The sequence below is a fragment of the Tiliqua scincoides genome, chromosome 3 (genome assembly GCF_035046505.1).
Source record: "Tiliqua scincoides isolate rTilSci1 chromosome 3, rTilSci1.hap2, whole genome shotgun sequence".
NCBI classification, from domain to species: domain Eukaryota; kingdom Metazoa; phylum Chordata; class Lepidosauria; order Squamata; family Scincidae; genus Tiliqua; species Tiliqua scincoides.
This window is the reverse complement of record NC_089823.1, coordinates 165,482,195-165,505,861: the sequence shown is the minus strand read 5'-3', so window position 1 is coordinate 165,505,861 and position 23,667 is coordinate 165,482,195. Positions and strand designations below refer to the sequence as shown.

Genomic DNA, 23,667 nt, shown 5'->3' with positions numbered 1-23,667 from the left:
ACTTTCTTCTGAGTTCACCTCCATGTGGTTAGATTTATGTATTCCTGAAGAAAGGTGAGAAACCTATTCCCTTGAAAGACATGTCACTCCAAGATGTCTTGACATTCCAAAGAAAAACTCACTACCATTTTTCATTAAACATGCCGCAAGGAATGATGGAACTACAGTGGTTACGACATGTTTTACATAATGGCCCATTTTCGTACAACCTGCACAAGACGCAAATTGCTGTAGCATGGCTCCTGCCTGCTCCAAAAAGTTAACATCAAAAGCTTTAGCCCACAGGGGAGGAATCAATGTTGTAACCACAACCCACATCAGAGGTTTTAACAAGGGGCAGAGCTGGCATGGGGATAAATTCGTATTTAGATTCCTCTCACCTTGTCTGGAGCTTCTGATATTATCTTTGCAGTGCAGGACTTTTAAAGACTTAAAATAAGCCACGCTGTATCAGCCTCAATGTCATGAAGGTAACTTGGGAAGGGGCCACAAATCTGTTCACCTGATGCCTCATTCAAATGGCAGGAAAAGGTGATCATCGCATGGCTTTTCTGCTTTTAGTGGCAATTATAGAAATTTACTCTTGTTTTTATGATAAGACAATCAGGCATTTCAATAAAAATATGCAGAATTTTGTAAAATTCCTCAGGGAGAAAAAAGGCACTTTCGGTTTAATCACCTGAAATGTTCAGAGCAACCAGTCTGTCAAGGATTATGTGAGTGAGGAATCGTTCCAGTCCAAAAAACAGAAAGACACTGCAATTATTCAGTAAGTGTTCCCATTCAGTTTGGCTGAAGAAAAAAACAACACCCCAAAACTTTATTTCGATAGTACATCAAATTTATAGCGATACTGTGGAGCAAAACACAATATCAGAAGCAGTGGCATAGCTAGGTCATTTGACACCCGGGGGCCATAAATTTTTGTCACACTATACGAATTATTTAATTGATTGATTGATTTTTATACCACATTTTTATACCACCCTTCCTCTAAGCAGCTCAGGGTGGTGTACATGGTTCCTCCCTTTATTTTGTCCTCCCAACAACAACTGTGAGGTAGGCGAGACTGAGAGATAGTAATAGTCATGACATGAAATGAACAATAATAAAGGCCAGAAAATAAATGCAGCGAATATTTCCCCACAAACAATGGATGAAATTCTGCATCAAATGGTATATAACATGATGGTATTATTCCTAAAAGACAGGATTTCCACTCTATTTTGGTCACTAGGGTGTCACCCCCCCCCCCATATGTCTCATTGGCCTGTTTTGAATTAAGGCAGTAGTTCTCAAACTTTTAACACTGGGACCCACTTTTTAGAATGACAATCTGTCCGGGACCCCTGGAAGTGATGTCATGGCTGGAAGTGACATCATCAAGCAAAATAAAATAATCATAAATAATTAAATTATAGAAAACAAATAATTAAATAAGGGGACGCCAGCCCTGTTTCACCAAGTGAATCTTCTCTGTAGCCTGCCTGCAATAACACCCCCTCCACAAAAATATCCCCAGTGCCCAGTGCCCTCTCCAGTGCCTAGTTCAGTGTAAATTCTTATATTTCAAGCATAGCACTATCAGGACCCACCTGGCTTTACAAGTCCTAAAAACAAATAAGAATTCACCTTATCAGCTCAAGCCTCTGTTTTATTCTTCGGGGGCAGGGGGTGCTGCCTTCTGGAGCATTTGTTGAGCTCCACTTCTATTAGATTGGGACCATGCAGCTAGCCTTGACAAGCAGCCAAGGCACGTTTGTTTACTCATGAGTAAACATGACTGCGTGGCTTACTTTTGCTTTCCATAGGGCTCAATACATTCATCTACTTGGAGGGAGGGACCTCCTTCTTGGGTGTTTTTGGGGGGTTGCTTTCATTGTACAGGAACCATTCTTGTGTCTTTGGATTCCTCTTGGCCTGCCCTTTCCGATGGACTAAGGCAAGTTCACCTACTCACGAGTAAATGTGTGATACGGCTCAGTTTCACTTTCCATAGGGCTCCATGCATTTTTTTGTTTCTGGTTTTTTGCCAATAACTTTTGATGAAAAGGTGATATTTCAGTCTAGTTTTGTTCATTACATTCTGCTGAAAATTCTGCATCCAACGGTATATAGCATGATGGGGTTATTCATAACCTCCGCGATGTTAGCAATGTTGGGTCATTTGTGGTGTCACTCCCCCCAAGGCTGGTATCTGGGGCAGACCACCCCCACCCCTCGCTAGCTACGCCACTGATCAGAAGGTGATACAACAATGCACAATCTATAATATAAAGTATCAAATAGTATATTCAATATATTCAAAGTTTTGCTACTTTGAGCATTACCTGCTCAGGTATAAGAAATGTTACACTGAAAGAAATACAATAGTTTTGTTACTAATTGTTAACCTGAATTTTAGATATACATTCATATATTCATATATATATGAACAGGAAATAATAATTATATTATTTACAGCTTGGTATACCATTACTTTGCATCAGCATTATGGGAATGTCTGTACATGTGTTTTCAAAATTCTGGAACCTGCTTTCCACTGTTTTAGGCTTTGTTTTCTTGAGTTTCATTTAAGTAGTTTTATTACAATAAAGAACCTGAAATATTGGTATAACCTTTGGTGGGATCACATCCTTTGTTTTCACTACTCATTAGTAATATATCAACAAATATATAGGACATTTGTTTAGAACGATCCTAAATTGTGCTCAAACATTCATACCTTGGAAAGTGCGTGCTGCCAATAATTCCATCCCAACGAAGTGCAAATGCTTCGTATTTGTCTAGGATTGCCTTGAATTTTTGTGCAGGACCCTCTGATTCTGAATTAACAAATTAGATATGTCAGGTATTGTTGTGTCTCATTTTCTAGCACTGATGCAAAATTAATGGCCCAATCCTATTGAGGGGATGAGCCAACATAACATGCATTCCGCCAGCATGCACTGTTGCAAAAGCGCTGTAAAGTGCTTTGCAACAGCGCAAGACCCAGGCGCACCAGCGGCGAGACCAGAGCCTTTCTGCTGGCTTTGGCAGTAGTCGTTGGGAGGTCCACTGAAGTAAGGAGGTGCAGTACAAGGGTGGAGGGAGGGAAGAGAGGGGCTAGAATGGGGCAGGGAGGGCAGAATGGGGCAGTGAGAGGATCAGGTGTGGGCAGATTGAGCCCAGAAGGGGGGCAGGATTGGCAGTACCAGTGCATGCCATATCCAGACCACCTTCCGGGGCCAATCTGCTTGCATGTATCAACTCAAACTTGCACCATTGATATCACTGGTGTAGGTCAAAGTTGACCCGTTGTGACTCCAGGCCTACAGCAGCAAAAAATTCCATGCAGAATGCAACACTGCCCTTGCCGGCACAACTCCATCACCACAGGGGGATTGAGGTAGGATTGGGCTGTAATAGCATAATTTATAATAGTTGTCACTTTCAGAAGGTAGCAGGTTAGCTCTAGCTTGCTTTTGTGAGGATCATAACGATTAAGGACAATATTCTCATTTCCTAATGGTACACTTGAAAAGAGAAGATGCATGTTAAAAAGTGACTAATTTTTTTGAGTATATAAAATACCATGAATTCAGCACCTTAGACTTGCAGCCATTTTTAGCCTACAAGTTAGCGACAATCTTTGAAAATGGTTTTAACAAGGTAGCGCAAAAAAAAGTTCTAGTTGATTTCTCATAATCAACTAGTTTAATAACAAACATATGATAGGCTGTAGATTTTATTAACATTACCTGTCATTTCATTATATGGATCCACAACATCTGAGATACACAGTTAAGAACATATTAATGAGCATGCTAATCTGAAAAGTGCTGGAGAGTTAAACACCCCACCCAGCAGCTGCCTAGAAACCATACCATAATTCTGCACTGAACCTCACAGTGGTTTTGATTGTAGTGAACATTAATAGGACTAGAGGTTAGCTTTCATGATCTAATCCCAATGCATCAGCTTTCTACATCTCCTTTCACCAGCACTGTCTCTGCTCCTGGTTACCAGCTTCCGCTTGCTTTTCAGGGTCTGAGTACTGTCTTGCCTTTCAATCAAAGGCACATGTCATAGCTTACCTCCTTCTCATGTAACAAAAGAGTTGCTCCTTCCCATCCTGCCAGTCTAAATATCAGTATCATCCAAACTTCCTTTTTAAAGGCCACTCTCTTCATGCTACACTCCTGACCTCTTGGACTACAAGTGCTGGTAACTTGCAGTTCAAGCGTTCTCCACAGAACTGCTAATCCAAATTGAATGGAAGAGACAGTACTGTTGTTGCATTCAGTTGCAGACATTGGTGGGCAAGACTCAGGGTCAAAACAGAAGTAACATTAAATCCATGTTTGCTTCCTACTTACTTTCTTCTTCTTCTATAACCTCAGTAGCACTGCATTCAGTATCAGGTTCCTTGTTGACTCGCCAATAATGGGTTGACTACCAGTTAAATTAACATTTAACTGAAATGTACTGAAATGCATACAGAGAAACTCGGGAATGCCAGAGCCTTCCCACATGTGCTGGCCAATGTTGGGAGGCTCACTGAAGCAGGTAAGCCCAATGCAGAGAGGTGAATGGGATGGGGCTAGGTGGGAAAGGGGTGAAATGGGGAGAAGATAGGGCAGGAGATGGATTGAGCCTGGGGGGGCAGGTTCAGTGGCGGTGGTGCATGACAAATTCAAACCCCCTTCCCAGGTCTGATCCATCTGCACAGAACAACTGGACTTATACCAGTGATATCTCTGGTGCAGGTCTGAGTTGTCCTCTTGTGGTTGCTGGGGCTTAACCCAGAGCAAGGGAACAAATTTCCTGTTACCCCGTGGAAACCTTGAGCAGCCAAAAATGCCCCACAGCATGCAGCAGAAGCCACACCAGTGCTGCTGCATTGCTGCATGGGTATTTAGGTAGAACTGGGCTGTAAGTAATTAAGGTGAAATGTAGTAGTGACACCCCTCTCAACTGGACAAAGAGGAACTTTTTCAAGTGGTGCTCTTCATATATGCAGTGGGAGAGAGCAACTGAACAGCACAGTGTCTTTTCCAGTGACTTTTTGCTGGTGCATCTTTATGGATTCTGAGCCCTTGAACCATTCCTTGATTTACTTAGCTATATAAATTTCTTTGTGGATTTTCTCTGTTGCAAAGCAATATACCCATATTCAAAATAATGATGCACACATATTACAAAAATATCTATGAATATCCTAAGTGCACCAACATCTGGTCGTCAGCAGCAGCCCCACCACCAGTGGCGCTGCAGGACACACTGGGGACTCTTGGGACCCTTATAAGGCCCCTGGACCCAACTTTTTTGGCCACTCTGATGTAAACGATAAGACACATACATTCTGTTTGGTGAACAGTATTTTTTGAAAGGATACATTTAACATTATTTATATCAATTGCGATGCAGTTGGGTGGCAGGACACGATTAAGAGAAACCTGTTGTAAAATAAGAAATATTTTTGATTTTGCCTCAAAAACATAATATAGCTTAACTCTAAACTTATTTATTCAGAATTAAAACCTTGCAAGTTTTCAAGTCTTGCTGGGAAATAGGTTTAGGATTGTAATTGCCATTAGCAATAGTTGCCATTAGCAATGCATAACACTGTTTTTGTCAAAATAAGAGTAAAAATGCTGCTTTAGGTAATTCCTCAGGTAGATCCAGTAGTTACAAAATGTTAGTCATAGTGAGGACACAGTCCTAACCCCTTAAGTCAGTACTTTCCAGCACTGGCATAGCAGTGCCAATGGAACATGTGCTGCATCCTGCAGCTGGGTGTCACTCACGGAGGCCTCCTCAAAGTAAGGGAATGGTTGGCAACCTTCAGTCTCGAAAGACTATGGTATAAGCCTACAGCACCTGGTATTCCCAAGCGGTCTCCCATCCAAGTACTAATCAGGCCTGACCCTGCTTAGCTTCCGAGATCAGACGAGATCAGGCATGTGCAGGGTAACAGTTGCTAAGTCCTTTACCCCAGAGCTGCATTTCCCTTATGTCAATGCTGGAAAGCACTGAAATAAGGGGTTAGAACTGCGCCTTTAGTGTAATGTGTTGGGCCCTGGGGAATTTGTTCAAATGACTGTCTACCACTTGCCTATTTAGTTCATGTTCATGGGTAATTCAGTGGGTTGTCACATCTGACTGATGGTAGACACTACTGTGACTGAATTCAAAAACAAAAATTACTGGGTTCTGTGCCCTCTTGGGAGGGAAGGTTTTCCCCATGTATTCCGTTCTCTGCCTCGTTTTCTCAGCCTGGGATGATGACAATCTGCCAATTCCTCTCTTCTCCATTCAGTCACTTATAGCCAAATCCTGAATAGGAATGGGCCACCGCATGGAGGGCTTTATGACAGCAGAACAGAACATGGGCACTGGAAGCCATTTTAGTTCTAAAGTGGCTTCCAGTGGCCATTTAGAGCATATGCTGCAACTGGCAGCAGGGTGGGAGTTTTGTCGCCAAGCCAAGAAAAGTGAGTCTGATGGTGGTGAGGATGGAATGGGGCAGGGAGGGAAAGAAATGAGGGCATCCCTGAGCAGGATGGGGAGGGAGGCGAACAGATCAGGGGGCAGGATCACTGGGATCAGTATGCGCCTATGTCCTAGTCCCTTCCCTCTGCCTTTCCACTGCTGTTACATGCCTTGAACTTATATCTGTGAAATAGCAGGCATAGATCTGAGGATTCTCATGGCAGTGGTGGAGGGTTTTCCTCAGGGGACCTCCTCAATTGCTCCCTGCAGGTGCAGGTGCTATGTTGATGGCTATATTGGTGGGGGGGGGGGAGGGATTTAGGTAGGACTGGGTTGCTACCTGCTAAATCAGAAAAATGGAGAAAGAAAGTGGTGCACTAACAGGGGCTTAGTCCCTTGTAATTAAGATTGCAGCCACTGTAACTACACTCACTTTCACAGAGGTAGGTGAAAGAGTAGGATGCTGGAGACCTGGTAGGAAGGGAGTAGGAGGTGGCACATAACTCCCTCAATAGCTCAGACCCTGCTGTTGTCCCTTGAGGGACTTCCCAGTGAGCATTGAACCCCCTGGATTTCTGCCACTCCAGACCGTTGTCTATATTGCTTTATTGGGTTGGGTCAGTCCTACTAATAAATTAGTTTATTTTCTGAAAACTTTTCAAGGAACATGCAACTTAGGTTGTTTTTTCCTGGTATGCATCAGCAATACATAACCAATAGTGAGGTGAATCTTAATCATAAAGTGTTATAGCTATCATTTAGTTTTGAATGTATAATATGGAGAATAAAGGGGCAAGCAAAGCACTATGCAATTGTTTTTCTTCAATATGTATATTAGAACAAAACTAAAGCTATTATAAAGGTACAAAGTTCCGGGATCCTGACAAAGGACACTTATGTGCAGGTCAGAACTTTAGTGGTAATAAAAACTATATATATATACTCACTGGTTTCACACCCTTTTTGTCACCTTTTGATTTGGATTCCTTTGTACCTTTTGCATCCTTCTTTCCTTCATTTTCTGTAAACATTAAAAATATGATCAACCTAAAATTAGATTTGCTAAACTAGGATGTTTTTCCACCAACCAGTGAGATGTGTTTTATGTCTTGGACACTTAACTCTGTACACTCTTCCCCTGCTATCTGTATGTTTGCTATATGGATTTTCATGTGTATTAAGACCATCCCTTTTAAATCTGCATCAAGAGTTTCATTCTACGGTCTGGGAAGCGGCTATGTGAGTTGTATGTCTGATGGGTAGCGCATTCCCATGATTCAAGGCATGTGCATTACATGCACCTTTTACACTGTATCTGTTTTTGTGCTTTTTTTATACAAAGCATTGTGAATAATGGGTCCTATGGCAGAACAGAAAAAGATGAAAAGACTCATGGGAAAAGTGGAAAACTGGTGAAACTTTAGTTGCAAACTATGAGTTGCTCATAGTTTTCAACTAAAGCTTGAGGTGCTAAACACAATTATGCAGTGCTAGAAATTCTGAAACATTTTCATTGTCATCTTTAACACTTCGTTGCTGCTGTATAATATTATTATTGGTATACATTCTGCTTATACATTTTGCAACTATATTGTTTTGTCTGTAGTATTGTAAAACATTGCCTGAAATTCTTTAATTATGTTTTCACATATAGCTATACCTGGTTCTTCTTTATGTAATCGGTTGTAGAATAGCTGAAGAGAAAAATCTCTGGACACAGACGTTATTGCTTCTTCTTGAAAAATATTCAGAGCTTCCAAAGGTAACTCCATGAGAAATTTGTCTGCCAATAGTATCACACATTCTCCCATATCCTCAGTACCAGCTGAATATAGGAAAAACAAGGCAGATCAGTAATTCACATGAAAAACTCTAAATACCCTATTGTATGGATTGAAAGCACTGGTGGAAAGTGTTGTTCCACCAGCACTGGCTGCTGAAAAGCAGCCATAAAGCACTTTCTGTCTGCGAGCTGAGTAGTATGCTACTGTAGTGCTGACAGGAAGGCCAGAGCCTTTCCACACATGTGGCCAGACTGGAAAAGACCCACTGAGGCAGGTAAGATGGTGGAGGCAGGACAGAGTGGAACAGAGCAGGGAGGGGTGAAACTGGGCAGGGAAGGGGGCATAATAGGATGGGGTGTCTGCAAGATAGGGTGAATCCAGTGGTGACAGAGCACCAGATACTATCCCCTCTGGCAGCAGCCTCCTGCCCTTCTTGGACTTGTGCTAGTGAAATGGCTAGCCCAGGTCTGAGGAGACCCACTGTGGAGTGAGAGGCTTATGCAAGGGTAAGGGAATTTGAATCCCTTTCCCTGCTGAAGCCTTCATATCTGCCCCCTTGCTGGATGCCCACTTTTGGGGGGAGGGGGAGGATAGGACTGGGCTGTAACAACAATTACTACTCAAGGGGAGCATTTTTCCTTCTGTTCAAATAAACTGAGCCTCTACTCTCTCTCATTCTAAATAAAACGAAGAGGTAAATGGACTTTCATGTCTTCAAATCTCATTGGGAAGCCTCTGATGATCAACTGAAACATATAAGCTAAAAACTCAGTTTGGAAGGAGATGACAATATGAAGGATTAAGCATGAGTCAATATCTGTGGTGAAGAGGAATCGTTCATCCTAATACAGAAGTCTCTATGTGTGTCTAGCATGGTGCTGGTTTGGCTTAGTCAGTTTGTCTAGCCATGCCATCATGAACTCTGTAACCTGTGCATCCACTGGGAAGGACTAACCTAGGATGTATATTGACATCGTCTCTGCGGCTGATACTGTGAGCCTGACAGAACAATTGTCCAGGAATCACTGGCACCCCACCTGATTTTGTTCATTGGTCAGGTCAAACCACCTCACCATGGCTGAGGGAAGGTGCAGGGGCTGGGTTAAGACCTCCCATTGTTGGAGTAGCCTATAAAAAATAGGATAATCCTGATAGCTTTAAACCCTATAAAAGGAGGTGGCTAGATTGATAGGTGGTGCGTTTTATTCCACCATTTGTGGAGTTAACTGTACATTACTGTCTGCTGTAATAAGATCCAGGAAGTGAATGCCTGTTCAAACAAATCCCTTCAGATCCAAGAAGAAAATAAGGAAAGTACAACTTTGGCTGCAATCCTATACATGCCTACCTGGGAGTCCCATTGACTATAATGGAATAGACATGCATAGGATTGTGCTGTAAGTGATCCTAGCTAAGAACATATCTGGGTAGCTTGTGTTAGGATTTACATTAATTTTTGCCTGTGTGCAAATACCTGGTTTTGCCAAATTGAAGCCTGTTTATAACCTTGAACCTTGTAGGAAGCCTACATCATGGCTTCCTCATGAGGAAGCTGCTTGAACCATTCACTAATGAGGCTATACTATCTCTCCAAAACTAGACATGATAGGGCAAAACGCATGCCATTTTTTGAATCAGCACCCCAAATTCATATCAAACCACCATAAAGTTTGGGAAAAACTTTTCTGACCCTCAGTTTTGTAGGCTTGTGTAATTTGTGGGTTCAGACAAATTGCAAATGATGGTTTGCTGCAAACAAAGAAAGGAAGCTTAGAATTTCCTTCCATCACATGCCAGGGTAGGGAAAAGGGTAGGAAAGAGTGTGCAAGCCTAATGCTAATCATGTTCATAATGGCAAAATACAGTTTGCTATGATATCTGAATGCAACTGCTGACTGTGTGGGTGTTATCAACCATAGAAAGTACATAGCTGTAGAAAATTCTGATATCTTATACAAACCTGAACATACAGAAATTTATCTGAAACTTTGTTGTGAATTATTTAGTAAGTAGGCAATTGTATTAGATAATGTGACACTATAAATACATTTTGACAGTTAAGGCATACCTTGAGTTGTAACATTTTTGTCCTTAATTTTAGTTTTTGATTTCCCTGTCTCAGCTACTTTGGTTTTGCCTGAGTCACCTGCTTTAGCTTTAGCTTTTGGTGAGCTACCTTTTTTGGTTTTTCCTGAGTCACCTGATTTGGTTTTTCCTGAATCAACTGGAGAAACTTCTGGACTTGGAGGCCTGAGGAGATGAAAAGCAGATTTTAAAATAATTTCACTGAATTTCAAATAAGTTTCAAATAAATTATTTCACTTTCAGAAGAACATTAATGGCAATCGCTACCTGCAGCCTGATTGATGCTGGTAGGAACCAGATATCCCATCTAGCTTTACCATGCACAGGGAAACCTCCATCTTAATAATTAATTTAGGATTTGCCAAAACCTTCATTTGCTTACAGCACAATCCTATACATGCTGACTCAGAAGTAAGACTCATTGAGTTGAACAGAACTTACTCTCATGTAAGTGTGTGTAGGATTGCAGCGTTATTTGATAACAATGCTGTATCTTACTGCACTATACCAGTGTTTCCCAAACTACGGGTCATGAGCCCAGTGTAGTGGGGTCATGACTCCATGTGCAGTGGGCCAGATGCGATGCTCCCTGTAGAGAGGCAATGCCTTATTGGGAGGCCTCAGAGGCGGCTTCTGGGTCATGCCAGGCCCACAACACACACTGTTGTCCTCCACAGGCCCCAGAATGCCCTCAGGAGCAGCTGGAAGCATCTTCCTGTTTGTAGATGCAACTTCTGGTATGACCAAGGGAAATTTCCAAGGGAAATTCTGGAGCCCATCAAGGCCAATAGAGTGTGTCACATACCTGGTGTGACACAGAAACAGCCTTAGGGGCCTCCTAATAATGCATTGCGACACTACAGGGAGCACTGAGTCAAGCCCAGTGCACATGGACAGATTGCGGAGGACAAAGTGGGTCATGGTGCTGAAAAGTTTGGGAACTGCTGTACTATACCACTTACTCTTTGCTCTTATGCAGCTAATTTATGGATGGGAATCATAAGGTCTTCTTATAAGGACACATAACATCTTCATTCTCCTTCATTCCAAGCATTCATATATTCATTTTGAGCACTCATGTTAAAAACATAACCAAAGGTTAACTCACAGATCAAAATCTAGTTGAGTAGTGAACTGAAGGTGGGGAAGCATTTATATGATAACTTTTCCACAGGCTACAATCTACACCAGCTGTCTCCAAGCGTGCTCCTAGGAGCACTGGGTCTCCATGAGCATACCATAAGTGGTTACCATCTCCCCCTTGCCCAGTTTGCTCATCCATCCATCCCGCCTTCCCTGTTCATGGCTCTCATTCCCTTCCTGTTCTGGCTCTTCATCAATATTTGGCATTGGGCTTGTTGCTGCCCCACTCCGTGCATGCACCAGCATTCTGGAGTCCCCAAGATTCCATGAGTCTCCAGGGCTTCCCAAGACTCCTTTTAAGAGTGTAAAGGGCTCCAGAGGCTGAAAAATGTGAGAGCCCCTGGTCTACACACCAATCTAGAAGACCAAGATTAGCTTTGAACGTTGTTCTTACTAAGGCAAAGACATAATGATTTATACATATAAAATCTTATTTTAAAGTGATTTGGGAAGATAAGATAAAAAAAAATAACCTGAGCTCAGAGAAATCAAACTGTGACAATACAGGTCTCAGGTATTCTTCCATAGCTTTCAGTATAGCCTGGAATTCTGTTGAAAGATATTGCTCAACTTCATCTTCCATATTCTAGCATATAAAATAAAAAATGAAAAGGTAAGTTAAAAGGCCAAGGATCGATAGAGATCTATAGTCATAAAATATAAACAGAATAACAATGCAAATCAGCAGAATAACAATCTCAAGAAGAAATCACTTTTAACCACTGAATATATGTTTCATTATTTTTTATGCATCACTTAGGGTGCAATCCTAACCAACTTTCCAGCAACTAGAGAAGGACAATGAAGCTCTGAGGTAAGGGAACAAATATTCCCTTACCTTGAGAAGGCTTCTGTGACTGCCCCTCAACTGCAGGATGCAGCACATGCCCCATTGACACAGCTATGCCAGTGCTGGAAAGCACTGACATAAGGGTTTAGGATTGCTCCCTTATTTGGTAACAAGTTCTTTAAAGGACATATTGGCACCATAACTGTAATTGCAATACTTGAATCCTTCTGCAGATGTTAATGAAAAGATTCTGGACAACAGCATACTTTGCATTCATAGTTGTCACAATTTATCCCAAGAGGAAAAAAAAATGTTGACTGAATATCACTTGTCAAAACCAACCAACCAACCAACAAGAATAAAAAGCAGTTCATCTACTTTTCTTCTACGTACAATTAAAAGAAAACTTCTGCTAGTTTTCTTACCGTGTTTAATTTGATGGATGACAGTAGCAAGTTTGGAGACTCATTTTTCTCTTCCGGGTTTTTTTTGAGTGATGCTAGATCCTGAAGATGCTCAGCCTTCTCCTCTTTGTAAAGCTTTATCTTCTCCAATAAATTCATGAATATACCAAAATCCACAGGGGATCGCATAATTTTAGCCTGCACTGATAATTAAAAACACGAGTCTATTAAATACTGCAATTTTTAAAAAGACATATTTGGTTGGATCCAAAAGATAGCATCCTGATTTCAGCAACTTTCTCTGTGAAAGGAAATTTCCTCTGTGCAAGTGGAATGCTTCTTCTGTTTCAAAGGAAACTCCCAATGGAAGAAGTAGAAGTCAGGGTGACATCCAAAGGTAATGACCAAGAGCCATATCCTATCCAACTTTCCAACCCTGGTGTAGCCATCCCAATGGGATGTGCACGGCATCCTGCAGTGGGAGGCTAGTTATGGAGGCCTCCACAAGGTCAGGGAATGTTTGTCCCCTTGCCTCAGGGTTGCATTGCCACTGCACCGGCACTGGAAAGTTGGATAAGATTGGGCCCCAAGGCTCTTTGAAATTAACAATGCAATCCTATCACGCACTGGAACAGGCAGGCCAGGAGGCCTGCGCTGTATCCAGCACAAGATAGGGCCCCAAAGTGGCTCAGCCAGAGTTAAGGGGAAACTCTTTGCCTTACCCCCGGGTAAGCCACTGCAGCTCCAATGGGGCTTCTCAGACTTGAGCCACCTACTAAGGGGGACCTGTGCCGGCCCAAGGGCACCTCAGGACTGCACCCTAATATAACTTAAGTTAGGGCCAAATCCTACCCAGTGCTCAGGGTGTCACAAACAGGCCATTAAACACATTTGTGGCACCCGGGGAGCATCAGTGCTGGGCCAGTGCCAGTCACTGCTGGGCCTCAGTACTAGGAAGAGGATGAAGTCATGCTGCTGGTGGTAAGCAGCACAACGGGGTGGAGCAGCTTTTTGGAATTAGTGGAGGTGTTTCAGGATGGGGGGAGGGCGGGCTGGGGGAGAGACTGGCAGAAGCCTGATTTTAGAAATGGGCTATGTCAGAAGGCCAGATGCAAGGGAGGGCACCAGGATGAGGTCTCTTGTTATCTGGTGTGCTCCCTGGGGCATTTGGTGTGCCGCTGTGAGATACAGGAAGCTGGACTAGATAGGCCTACGGCCTGATCCAGTGGGGCTGTTCTTATGTTCTTATGTTAAGCCTACTCTGCCACATTCTGTCCCCCGCATCAGGCTGCAAAGGCCAACATGGGCCTTATCAAGTCTGTGCTAACCAAACAACTGGTGTAGATTCAAGTAGCCCCAATGCAGGGCCTGGGGCTGAGGAGAGTTCTGGCAGCCTCCCCAGCCCTGATGAATGCAGTGATAGCCATTTTGGCACCACTGTACCTGGTGGTGCCGTGGAGCTTAGGAATGGGCTATTATTACAAACTTGCTTCATTGATTTCAGTGGTGCTTAGTCATGAGTGACTTTCTTGGGAAGCAAACCATGACATCTTCAGTTTTCATACCTTTTTCTGTGTAAAATGTAAGCGTAAAAAGGATCTACACACAAAAGACATTAAGGGCGCAATCCTAACCAAATTTCTAGCACTGGCATAACTGTGCCAGTGGGGCATGTGCTGAATCCTGCAGTTGGGAGGCATTCACGGAGGCCTTGTTTGTTCCTTTACCTTGGAGTTGCATTGCCTTTACCTCAGTGCTGGAAAATTGGTTAGGATTAAGTCCTAAATTATAGTAATGATTTTGGAAATTGAGTGCTAAGTTATGATATTTGTGTACTAAGACCAGCGATTTTCAAGCTTTTCCAGTTTTTTCATGTCACGACACATGGACAAAGCACTAAAATTGTCAAGGCACTTCATCTGTTTTTTGACAACTGACAAGGCACACCATGCTGCTGGTGGGAGGCACACATCCCCCAATGGCCCTCCTAATACACATCATAAGTTTTTGAGCAGTGGGGCTAGGGTGATGCAGTCCCAATGCTCTATCTACTTAAGTTTGCACTGGGCAATCAAAATGATTAATTTCATCAGTAGGGTTGCATTTGTAATAAAGACTGGGCTGGAACTAAAAATACAGGTGCTTTCTGCAGAAACTTTTGGCATGAAAAGCGCTCCCAGTTTCAACGTTGCTCTTGTTCTGACTTGACCTTCTAATGTCGTCACATAGCTAGTGAACTATGTGTAGAGGTGGGTGAAAATTGTTTTTTTCTTGTGGATATCAGTGTTTTCCAAAGTTAGAAGTGCAGAAAGTGGCATTAGGTGTTTTTATTCCAAGGGCACATTTTTATAAATTACAATCACTTTAAAAATGTACTAGGAGGGTGATACAGGTATTACAGTGTCAGCAGTTACAACCAGGTACACGTAGAGGTGTTAGAGAATGGTTTTATTTATTTATTTATGCATGCATGCATACATGCTGATTTTGAGTTTTTGGTTTGTTTGTTTTTTACAAAAGAGAAGTTCAGAAAGTTGTGTTATGTGTTTTTATTTTATTATCACCAAAAAACCTACCTCTAACTATGTGGTGTTTTGATTTCACCACCCTCATGACAAGGTCCCTAACTGTCTGGGAGTGTTATTCCCAGCAAGAAGAATAACGGCATTGAAGCACTCTTCATCAGACAGCAAAGAGCCTATATAAAAGTTGGAGGGGGAGTCAGATAGATGTTTTGGGCCAGACAAAAACAATAGTTCCGTGCCAAAAATTTCAATGCGTGAACTATGAACAACACAGTTACATTTGCATTGCTTAATATTACTTACATGTAGGTTGAACAGGTTTTCCTTTCTGCTGCCCACCCTTTTCCTTCTGCTGCCCACCCTTTTCCTTTTGTTCCTTTTGCTCTTTGGGGTTGGTCAATTTTACTTTCTCCAGTAATGCACCATACAGGAGAGATCTATGGAAGAAAACAAACAAAAGATCTATCCTATTCATTTAGTTTGAACTTGCAGGCCTTTTTCTATAGTACATTTCTTCTTAAATAATTATTGCCTTCTAATCAGCTGATAGACTTGTGGCCCAATACTATCCCTGGCCTACATGCCACGATACAGTGGTGCTGAAACAGCTGCCAGTACATCCTGGGTGGCCAGGGAAGCAGCTGGAAGTCCCTTCAGAGTAAGGAAATGTCAGTTCCCTTACCCTGTTTAGAGCCCTGCTGGCCCTAATGGGTCTACTCAGAGGAGGCCTGTGTCAGGTTTCAGGGCTAAGAAAGGGGAATAAGATCTGGCGGCAGTCTCTGCCACCATCCTTGCCCTCTGTCCTGCCCTCCTTCGCCATGTTTTGCCCCATCCCTGCCTTCTTGCCCTTCCCCCACCCAGAAAGGCTTTGTTGCCAAGCTACAGTTTACTTACTGCCCGGCACTCCTCTTTATCATCCCAATGCCATGGAGGACCAGTATCGTCTAGTGTTGGCTTCCTCACTAGCACCTTCCCCCTCTTGGTCACCACAGTGTACTTTATGGCATGTTTGCCATGGCTATTGCCTGGGCAAGCACGCGAATGAGCAAGGATGAAGCTGAGCGAGGATTAAGTTGCCCCATGCATCACTGAAAATAATGCAAAAACCGAAGTAACCCAACACCCCTAAATTACTAATTTTATATGGTTCATAAAGATATGTACATTATATCTGATCCATGCCAAAGATCTGTCAAACATACATGGTAAAATGTAGAGACACGATATTCATACCTGTCTTCCGAATGTTGGAGAATGATTACATGAAAATTTGGTGGCAATTCATTCATGATATTAAAGTGTTGTGTAGAAATGTAGAGGTTTCCCCAGGCCTATACAAAAAAAAATTATAATAGAGAATTACTTTTCAGAATATTTTAAAATGTATTTTCTATGGTTTTTTTAGCACAAAGTGCAACAGCAGCATTGCTAGAGATATAACAATCTTATTTGTAAAAATACATTTCAGTGGACAATGCATATTCATTTATTTCAAAAGATTTCTAGACCACTTTTCTACAACCCAAAGCAGTGTACAGCAGAACATAAACATACAACAGATAAAAACATCAGAATAAAATATTTCAATTACCTTTGAGATAGCAGCTAATCTCTGCTCCACATTTTTGAGAAGACAACTGGTGGCATCTCCTTTTTGTTCTAGATGGTGCTTCAGGTGCAACATTGCTGCCAGTTGCGAACTGCTGGTGTTTTGTGTTGCTGCTAACAGGATGTTTTTCATCATCATTGATGCTGCACAGCTCTGTAACATTTTAATATGAGACAACTTTGGTAAATGTTTTAAAGCAGAATATTACTCAAAATTCAATCAACAAAAACAAAGTGAAGTAGCACATAGACTGCTGTCATACAGAGGTCAAGGTAACAATCAGATTAAAAAACAAAATATTCTTTAAGAAGTAGGAAAAAAAGCCATTTGTGGCAGTAAGAAGAGAGCATTTTCCATGCCCAGTTAAATACATATCTTGCGAGCTAATGGATCTTCTCTTGTGGTGAAGCCCCACCAGTGATTGGCTGCTGAGATATTTTAACATTGATGGGAACAAGGGGTGGACATGAAAAAGGGTCACTGGTTACAATTGTCTCAGTTGCTCTGGTCATGGGAAGGGAATGGTACAAATAAGTGGCTAGGAAAGACTGTGGAAGAGTCAAGCACTTGAGAAGGCAGCAGGCTAAGGTGACAATCATATCAAATAAAATAAATAGTCCAAGCATATTGTGAGTGGTTCCCAAACTCCTTCCAGGGAGTTGCAAACCATGTAAGTAGTTGCAGGGGCAGAGGGAATGGCAGCAACACAATCCCCAGGATTGCGCCGCTGACAGGGATGGGGGTTCCACTTACCTTAGCTAGCGCCTGTCCCTGGGAGGTGCAGGAAGCCCTGCGGACACCCCTGCAGGGCTCCCCAAGCCTCTGGTAAACTGAAAATCATGATTGGAAACAACTTCCAGTTTCATGATAGAAAAATGGAAGTGGGTTCCGATCATGATTTTCAGCTACTAGAGGCTTGTTGAACCCTGTGGAGGTGTCCCTGGGGCTCGCCGCACCCCTTCCAGAAGCCAGCGCTAGCTAAGTGGAACCCCATCCCCCGTCCCCAGCAGCATCCTGGGGATACTGTCACTGCCATTCCCTCCACCCCTTAAAGGGGCAGACACAGCTGCTTCCCAGGCTAGTGGGTCACGACCCACCAGTTTGGGAATCACTGCTGTAAGAGCTTATTTCAGTTATATAAAGGCCAGGCATTTGGGTACTTCAATTATTGTAATTTATGTTGGAAGAGTTAATCAGTAGAGTGTAGAATTTCCAAAGAGGACTTTTAGGATGACTGGAACAAAACCCTTTTCTCTGAAAAGTTTAAAAGTCAGAGAAACAAAGTTTTGTGTATTAAATCTGAATCTGACCAATATGTAAGAAGCACTGAAAATAATGTGAGAATGCTCCACAGAAATCATAAAATTTCTCAGTCAATAGTAACCATTAATCTCATACACACAAAACACACAAAAACAATGTGTCTACAAGTTGTTATGAAGGCATGATGCATAAGTCACACCGGCAATTTCCCAATCACTGTGAGGAAATCTGTGTCTACACAGATTTGCCCCTCACTCCCTGGTTGATTAGTTAGCTACTTATCCTATTTTCCTCTAAGACAGCATTTTTTTTGTGTGTTCCTCAGAGCCAGGGGAGGGGTAGGGGGTCCACAAGACTATTGTTAGGAGTGGAAAAGACTCCAGAGACTTTTTGAAGTTTGAAAACTGCTGCTCTAAGAAGTTTAGTATGACATACATCGCACTCTGGACTGGATCCTCACAACAACCCTGTGAGGTATCTTAGGCTCAGAGAGAGACTGACTAGTTCAAGCCACCAAGTGGATTTCATGGCTAAGCACTTGGTCTCACCAACCCCAATGCGTTACTACACATTGTTCAGTGCAAATGACAGCACTGCTGGTGATGGTGTAATATTACTAATAATAATATTAGCCATGGTTAACTTTTAAACTAGGGATTGAAACAGAGCAAGAAGCAGTTTACAAATCCTGGTTAAAGTTAATCATAGTTAATAACAACAACAACAATAATAAACTGGGTATTTATATGCCGCCTTTCTGGTCATCGGATTACTCCTCTGACTTTATTCAAGGTGGTTTACATAGGAAGGCTGTTTCTAAATCCCTTGAGGGGATTTTTACAATCATAGAAAGGTTCTGTCTTGCAAGAACTAGAAAACATTTCAGATGGATCTTTCTGGTCTGGTATCACTTCTGTACTCCAGTTGCCTCCCAAGCAGGTTGACAAGCAGCTCACTTCTTCACTCACACCAAAGAGCAGGTGGAATAACTCAGCTCGGCTTGTCAGCTGCTTCAAGGCCTTGCCATTCATGGAGCTGCCGGTGGCCTCGAACTGGCGACCTTCCAATGTTATCTTCGGGCTAACGGAGGCTCTACCCTCTAGACCAGACCTCCTGCCCTATGAACTGTTACTATGAACGACAGTTAGGGTGAATGTAGACAAAAAACTAATCATTGTTAATGCTAACCAGGAAAGAAGTGGGATTTGCGTCAATGAGGATTGAAGGAGCAAATGAACACATGACATTCTCCCAATCATCTAACCATCGTCAGAAGCTTGCTAGCATGGATGATCTAGGCCTTAATGAAGCTTCTTACACATTTACATGTATTACATATTTAGATGCATTAATTCCTAAAATAACAATGGTGATAATAAATAAATGGGAGGGTTTGACCCCAAAGAAAAATGTTGGTTATACATTTTACCTAGAATTAATTCCTAGATTATTATTCTATAGAATTAGTCAAAGCAGGTGTTGTCTTACCTGATGAAGGGCCAAGAACTGGCTTGCTGAAACTGGATCAGTTCGTCCAAAGAACTCCACCATTTCCAAACTAGCAGAAGCGAGGACATCAACCATGTTATTATTAAGTGCAAAGTTAATGCACTGCAGCAAAACCTCGTTTGACTGATATAGGTATTTCTGGGCCCAAGTCTGTCTCCTCTGTATAATAAAAATTACAATCTTTTGTATTCAGTATTGCTTACCAGTGATTCTCAAACTTTTTAGAGCAGTGGTTCCCAAACTGTGAGTTGGGATCCACCAGTGGGTCACTACCCAATTTTTGGTGGGTTGCAAAGCTGATAGCTGACAAGAAAAATGTATTGAGCCCTATGAAAACTGAAATGGGAGCAGCAAATGTGCATTTACTCACAAGTAAGGAAACATGCCTCTGTTCACTTTGCAGGCTGAGGGGAAAACAACATTACCAGAATGGTTCTGATCCTATGAACGCAGCCTCCAACAAACAAGAAGGAAGCCCCTCCCCCAGATGAGAAGGAAAATATATTGAACTTTAGAAAAAGTAAAACTGAGCCACATGTACATTTACATGAGAATCAGTGACTGTGCCTCAGCTCTTATCAAAGGTCAAGTGAAGGGGAATGCAAGACCACCAGAATGGTTCCAATCTGATGAATGTGAAACTCAACAAATGCTCCAGAAGGAGCCACCTCCACCATAGTAAAAAGGATAAAAACAGAGGCTCAAGCAGCTGGTAAAGTAAAACCTAGGTGGGTCCTGATAGAATGCCATTTTTAAAAGTTTGGGAACCACTGCCCAATTTATAAATGTAAGGGGGTGTGATTGGATTGCAGTGCTCCCCCCAGTAGCAGTTTGTTTAACCCTTGATGCACATAGCCTAATCTGCCCTGTCGCAACCCAACAAAAATTGGTCATGACCCACTTGTGGGTCCTGGACACACAGTTTGAGAACCACTGGCTTAAACTACATAATGACACCACCAACATAACATTGAGTATCACTGCCATGGAAGACAGTAATAAGTTAACATTTTTAATGATAAAATTTAATACTTCTTTTTCTATCTCTAACAGCAACTCATTTTTGGAGCCAAATTCATCACACAGATCGAAGCGGGAGTACAGAGCCAGTTTACATTCTCAGGGAGGCTTTATCTGAGTCACCGCTATAGGAATGCCTCCTGATTGGAAGGAGGAAATCTCAGAGAACTGTTTCATGTAGAGATGCAAAGGGCAGCTTCCTTTGAGTGTGGGTAATTCTGTTAAGTCCTCACATTAGGAACACATAAACATGCAAAGCTGCATTATAGTGAGACTATTGGTCCATTTAATCTGCAGCCCGATCCTAACCAATCCTCCCATGATGCAGCAATTTCAAAATAGCTTCCACTGCATCTAGTGTGGAAGGAGAGGCTGTTGGAGATCTCCCTAAGAGAAGGGGACATTGTTCCCCTTCTCCTAGTGTAAGCCTTCCTGCTCCGGCAGGTATTGGTCTCTGACCGGTGCTGGCAGGCCATTGTAGGCTTGTCTGCAGGTGCCACAATCCTCCATGCTGCTGCAACATGCCTTACAGCACATTTGCGACTGTGCACACCAATCCTGCTGGCAGTAGACAACTTAGGACTGGGCCATCAGTATCATCTACATAAATGGGTAGCAACTCTCCAAGGTTTCAAAAGGAGTCTTTCCCTGACAGACCCTGAAATGCCAGGGACGGTATCTGGGAACTTCTGGATGCAAAGTACATGCTCTACTACTGATCTATGGCTCTTCCTACTCTGGACATTATTGAATGATATTATAATATATGATACAGAGGCATGGTAGAATATTACCCCCAGCAAGAGTAGTGAAACAGAACAATGAATTAGGCACAGAATAGTTAGTAACCACCTCTATAGTTACTTTGGGGGGGGGGGTCACAGAAATCTTTTACTATTTTCTTAACAAATGTGCTTCAGTGCCCAGTTACTACTCTCTGTGAACTGGCCCTATGGTTGATTTAGAATTTGATTGTCAAATAGTTTCTTATGCAGCAGCTGTGCTGAAAAGGAGCACACTATATCCAGTGGGGCGATCAGGAGGCTTTGGAGGGGAAAGGAGATTTAAATCTTACACCTCTGCTCTAAAGGTCTCCAGGACCAGTGCCAGCTCTGTAGCTGGTGAAGTCCGAGGAGGAAAAAGAGGTGGGGAGGCTTCCGATGGAGGGAATAGGATCCAGTATGTGCCATCAGTGCCAGATTCATCCCCTCCTGCACCCTCCCTGCCACCATTCCTCCCCACTTCCGCCCAGTTTTGTCCTCTCCTTGTCCCTACTGGCTTTAGCTGCTCTGGTGGCTGTGGCGGGGTCCAGCAATGGATGAGGAGTGCTGCCTTTTCTTGTGAGAGGGCTCCCAAAATGGCCATCAACAGGGCCTTCCGCACACTGTTGCCAGCCATTTTGTGACAGAGGAACTGTACTCTGGCCGGCAGCCCAGTCTGACATAGGATTGGACCACCCATTAATTTTTTGGTGGTAATATTATTTAGACACAGAAAACTCTGAAGCAGAACATTTTGTAAATGCAAAAAGAAACCAATGAACAGCAAAGAATGTGGAGACTGCAAAAACGGTCTTTGAACCTTGCATTCCATTTTTTCAACCAAGTATTTCTTTTTTTTACCTTCAAAAGAAAAAGAAAAGTAAAATAGTAAAGATATGTGCACCCCAAAGTTTTAGCTTTTTCACAACTTTTCTTTCACAGCCTATTTAAGTTCTGCACTATTTCCTTGCTTTTATTAACATTCTCACGTTTCATTAAATATAGGTTGAGTTAGTCGCATGGGTTCTGTTCCTAGAACTGGAATGAATGGCAAAAATCACACTACAGCAAATCAATTTAAAAAACAAAGTCCTATTGCTCAGGTGATTTAAAAACAGCCTTGCTGACCTTTGTGGTGTTAAGATAGAGTCATTAAGAGAACAATCAGCCTCTCCCCAGGCACTTAGAAAGGATCTTTCTTTAACATGTTCAGGAGGAAGGGAGAGGGTAGCTTGGAGAGAATGACTGATGGCTTGTCAGCTGGCTGCCCTATCTCTAACTATTGTAAAGGACTGTTTTCCTTTAATTTAAAGGGCCCTTCTCATTATGTTAAGATAAAAATCTCTACAATGGTAAGAAAAGCATTTTAAAGGGGTACATTTTTCCCCTTCTCCAGGGATCAGCAGATTCCTTCTCATTTGTAGTGGCCATTTGTGTTGAGTCAAATTTGTATAAAATTTCCATGTATAACAAGGTTGGACCTGTAGTTAGCAGACAAAATATACAACAGATTGTGGAACATTGTTCCTCAACACTCATCATCATTGTCCAAATTTACAATAGTAACCTGCTAAGTCTTATCTTAAAAATCACATTTTTAAAAAAGAAAAAGTTTTTATATAAACATACCTTTAATTCACTTGCTTTCCTCTTGAACTCATTAAGCTGTTTTTTAGTAAGTGGTAAACTGTTGGTTGGTACTTTGATTTCCTCACTTTTTTCTTCTGCTTCTGGTGAAGGGGATTTCTCAGTGCAAGGTTTAGCCTGTCAATTTCCAAAATAAAATAAGAATTTGTACAGTCAAAATGTAATTCATTGTTTAAAAACATATATCCTGACCCAAGTTTGCATGCAAGGCTGATTACACATACATATAAGGTGTGTGACCTTATAAAGCCTAGGGCGGATATCATGGGTCAGTCTGAATGGATGGTTTAGGACTGCCTGACCACCTATGTGTCCCTTGAGCTGGTTGGGGGAGATTGGATATCCAACCAGCTGATGCATGCCAATCTTAGCAGAAGGGATGGCCAGGATCTATTATTCTGGGAAAGGCATGATTATATGCAATGCATAAAATGACTTGGAGGCCAGCGGTTGACCTCCAATTCATTTGATGGGGCAAATGTCCCAGGCGCAGAGCCTCGTGCAGCTTTAGGACCCCGTGGAAGCCTCTCTGAGACTCCCAGCAAGGTTGGAAACTGTGCTTCCAGTTTACAGGAAGCACAGTTTAAAGCTTTGGGGAACGTTCCTTCAGGAGGCTTCCCCGATGCATCTTGGAGTCATGTGATGCACCATAT

The 23,667-nt window shown here is 42.3% G+C and overlaps 1 protein-coding gene and 1 pseudogene across 1 annotated transcript in view; both read right to left on the bottom strand.

The window, feature by feature from the left end:
* The window catches only part of CFAP46 (cilia and flagella associated protein 46), a 113,954-nt gene that overhangs the window by 4,891 nt on the left and 85,396 nt on the right, over positions 1–23,667 (bottom strand). The window contains exons 43-56 of the mRNA XM_066621430.1: positions 22,997–23,131; positions 19,566–19,745; positions 16,797–16,967; positions 16,439–16,536; positions 15,509–15,642; positions 12,702–12,883; positions 11,960–12,072; positions 10,327–10,508; positions 8,135–8,299; positions 7,422–7,495; positions 5,378–5,438; positions 3,741–3,770; positions 2,726–2,825; positions 680–792 (exon numbers count right to left, since the gene is read on the bottom strand). Coding sequence (XP_066477527.1) covers positions 680–792; positions 2,726–2,825; positions 3,741–3,770; positions 5,378–5,438; positions 7,422–7,495; positions 8,135–8,299; positions 10,327–10,508; positions 11,960–12,072; positions 12,702–12,883; positions 15,509–15,642; positions 16,439–16,536; positions 16,797–16,967; positions 19,566–19,745; positions 22,997–23,131 — 1,738 coding nt within the window. The remainder of the gene's footprint in view (positions 1–679; positions 793–2,725; positions 2,826–3,740; positions 3,771–5,377; positions 5,439–7,421; positions 7,496–8,134; positions 8,300–10,326; positions 10,509–11,959; positions 12,073–12,701; positions 12,884–15,508; positions 15,643–16,438; positions 16,537–16,796; positions 16,968–19,565; positions 19,746–22,996; positions 23,132–23,667) is intronic.
* On the bottom strand, positions 5,851–5,967 carry LOC136646149 (5S ribosomal RNA; annotated as a pseudogene).